Source organism: Zerene cesonia, chromosome 25 (genome assembly GCF_012273895.1).
Source record: "Zerene cesonia ecotype Mississippi chromosome 25, Zerene_cesonia_1.1, whole genome shotgun sequence".
Lineage (NCBI taxonomy): Eukaryota > Metazoa > Arthropoda > Insecta > Lepidoptera > Pieridae > Zerene > Zerene cesonia.
In genome coordinates, this window is record NC_052126.1 from 2,832,448 (window position 1) to 2,834,933 (window position 2,486).

The window sequence follows — 2,486 nt, forward strand, 5'->3', positions numbered from 1 at the left end:
ATCACGAATTCACGTAAAACCTGATAGCGTAAGTCGGGGTATTGAAGCGACTAAAAAATGATTTATTTTAGAACAATCATTATTTCTACCAAATGATAAAATCCGAATCCAAAAACCCATCGTCCATAGTTTATCATGTTCTTTAACATACTATATAGAACTGTACATCAAAAGATTTAAAGAAATCCAGCCATAATCAGATCTGATAACATTTATAATCAAAATAAGATAAGACCAAATTGATGATAGACACACAATATATACAGCAGATAAACATTAATTAACGCTAATTTAATAAGTGAAATCCAAAATGAAGTGGGCTCTGTTACTTTTCACGTTCATTGTGTTTGTGGTAGCATCAGCTATAAGTGCTGATGTCTTACCCTTGGCTGAGCCATGTGATGAAGAGTTATGCAAACTCCCAGACTGCAGATGCTCGTCTACAGTCATCCCTGGTAATTTAAAACCCCATGAAGTCCCTCAGGTAAAGTATTTGTTTCCAAGTAGAAAAGCCCATCAAAATACTATTATAAATAGACATACTATTTAGACATATCTAAAGGCTCGTAGGCTCGTAGACCTCTTGGGGATAAAGAATAAATCAAAATATGAACAACAATTTTCCGATCATTTTAATTCACTATTTTCATAAAGATTTCAATTTTAAAGTTCTCGAAAATTAAAAATATATGTATAATCATCATTTAGGATAAAAAATAAAGAAAATACATGTATTGTTATGGTATAAAATTTCATTTTGTAATTGTAAACTGAGTTAACAACTTCGAGTTTACTTTTGATAATGCAAGTAACTCATTTTTCAGACCAAAAGGATTTGCTTCAATTGTTTTAACATTATCACGAAAAAAATATAACTACATTAGCTCTTGACTTATATAGGTATATTTTTTTAATTCCAGTTTGTTCTGCTGACATTCGACGATGGCGTCAACGTTGTCAACGTAGCAACCTACCGGGATATTTTGTACAAACGTAAAAACTCCAACGAATGTCCGATCGGCGTTTCATTCTACATCAGTCACGAATACACGAACTATGAGCTCGTCAATGAACTATATAATGAGGGCTTCGAAATAGCTCTTCATTCCATTACCCATGTTAACCAGACCTATTTCCAAGAAGCGGACTATGACAGAATGATGTTGGAATTCGCTGATCAGAAAACTCTGATGTCCCACTTCGCTGCTATTCCTGAATCTAGTATTGAAGGTAAGCAAATTAATGCGTTCGTGACTATTATACAAGATAGGAATATGCATCATTTATCATTTGGTCTAATTTATTTTGTAGTTATTGTATTTTGATGCTTTAATAAAAGTGAAGTCCCGTGTGCCCTAGTGGGGTATGCGGCAGATTAATTATAATATATTATACCTATTTCCCTGATTTATTTTTTATGGACATGGAGGTAATCAGTCCTTTTTTTATGTAACCCAATCGGTAACCGAACTCAGCACCACTCGGTTCTACACTCCCGTGCTAACTGTACGAAGTACAAGTAACTGTACCAAGAAGACGGGTGGATCCTATAATAATATACTTAAATTGACACAATTATATTAACAGAGGGAAGTTCACGTGACTTTGCTTGTATACTCTTACATCAAGCCAGTTTGAATCAGAATATGATGAAAATGTCTAGAAAATGCAAATTAAAATAAAATCTTTTGTTCCAGGTTTACGCATTCCATTCTTACAAATGACAGGCAACAGTTCCTTCCAAATGATGAAGTCTGCTGGATTACGCTATGACATAACCTGGCCTACAACCAGATATACCGACCCTGGTCTTTGGCCATACACTTTGGACTACCAATCTATACAGGACTGTATCACTCCTCCATGCCCTTCTGCATCCCTGCCGGGAGCCTGGGTAGTGCCTATGATTGCGTGGACAGATTTATCTAACTTCCCTTGTGCCATGGTTGATGCCTGCTTCAGTCTGTAAGTATAATTATTGTTTGTTATAACAAAAATCTTCTGATGTAATGTGGTAAATGACACGTGTGGTTCTTACCACATGGGGAAAAATTTCCAATGCATTTCGTTGATTTGTTGTTATGAAAAACGCACGTCAAAACTTAATAGAATGCTGGTAAATAATAATTATAGTAAATTCAAATATGTCTCACTTTACATTTTAAATGTATTAAAAACATTTTCTGTATAGTTTATATATTCTGATAAAGATACACCTAAAACACAAAAACACAGATAAACGAAATCCCCTTAATATTTACAATCTCTGAAAAAAGAAAAGAACTATTTCAAAAAAGAACCATATTACAACACATACAAATACACAAAGAATAGCATATAAAGAAAACAATAATAAACAATAAAAAGTAATAAAACATGTGTGGTGGCATATAATATTTGACAAATAATCATTGTAGTAGGGGAGCCCAAGAGGGGATTTTGGGATGTACTCGAGCGCGTCAGATTATTATAAGGGAAGGTACCTT

At 34.0% G+C, this 2,486-nt stretch overlaps 1 protein-coding gene across 1 annotated transcript in view; it reads left to right on the forward strand.

Annotated features, from left to right (window-relative positions):
- Positions 1-310: 310 nt before the first annotated feature.
- LOC119836742 (chitin deacetylase 8) overlaps positions 311-2,486 on the forward strand; it is a 4,697-nt gene continuing 2,521 nt past the window's right edge. Inside the window, exons 1-3 of the mRNA XM_038362190.1 lie at positions 311-484; positions 921-1,230; positions 1,698-1,965. Of these exons, the coding sequence (XP_038218118.1) occupies positions 311-484; positions 921-1,230; positions 1,698-1,965 (752 nt within the window). The remainder of the gene's footprint in view (positions 485-920; positions 1,231-1,697; positions 1,966-2,486) is intronic.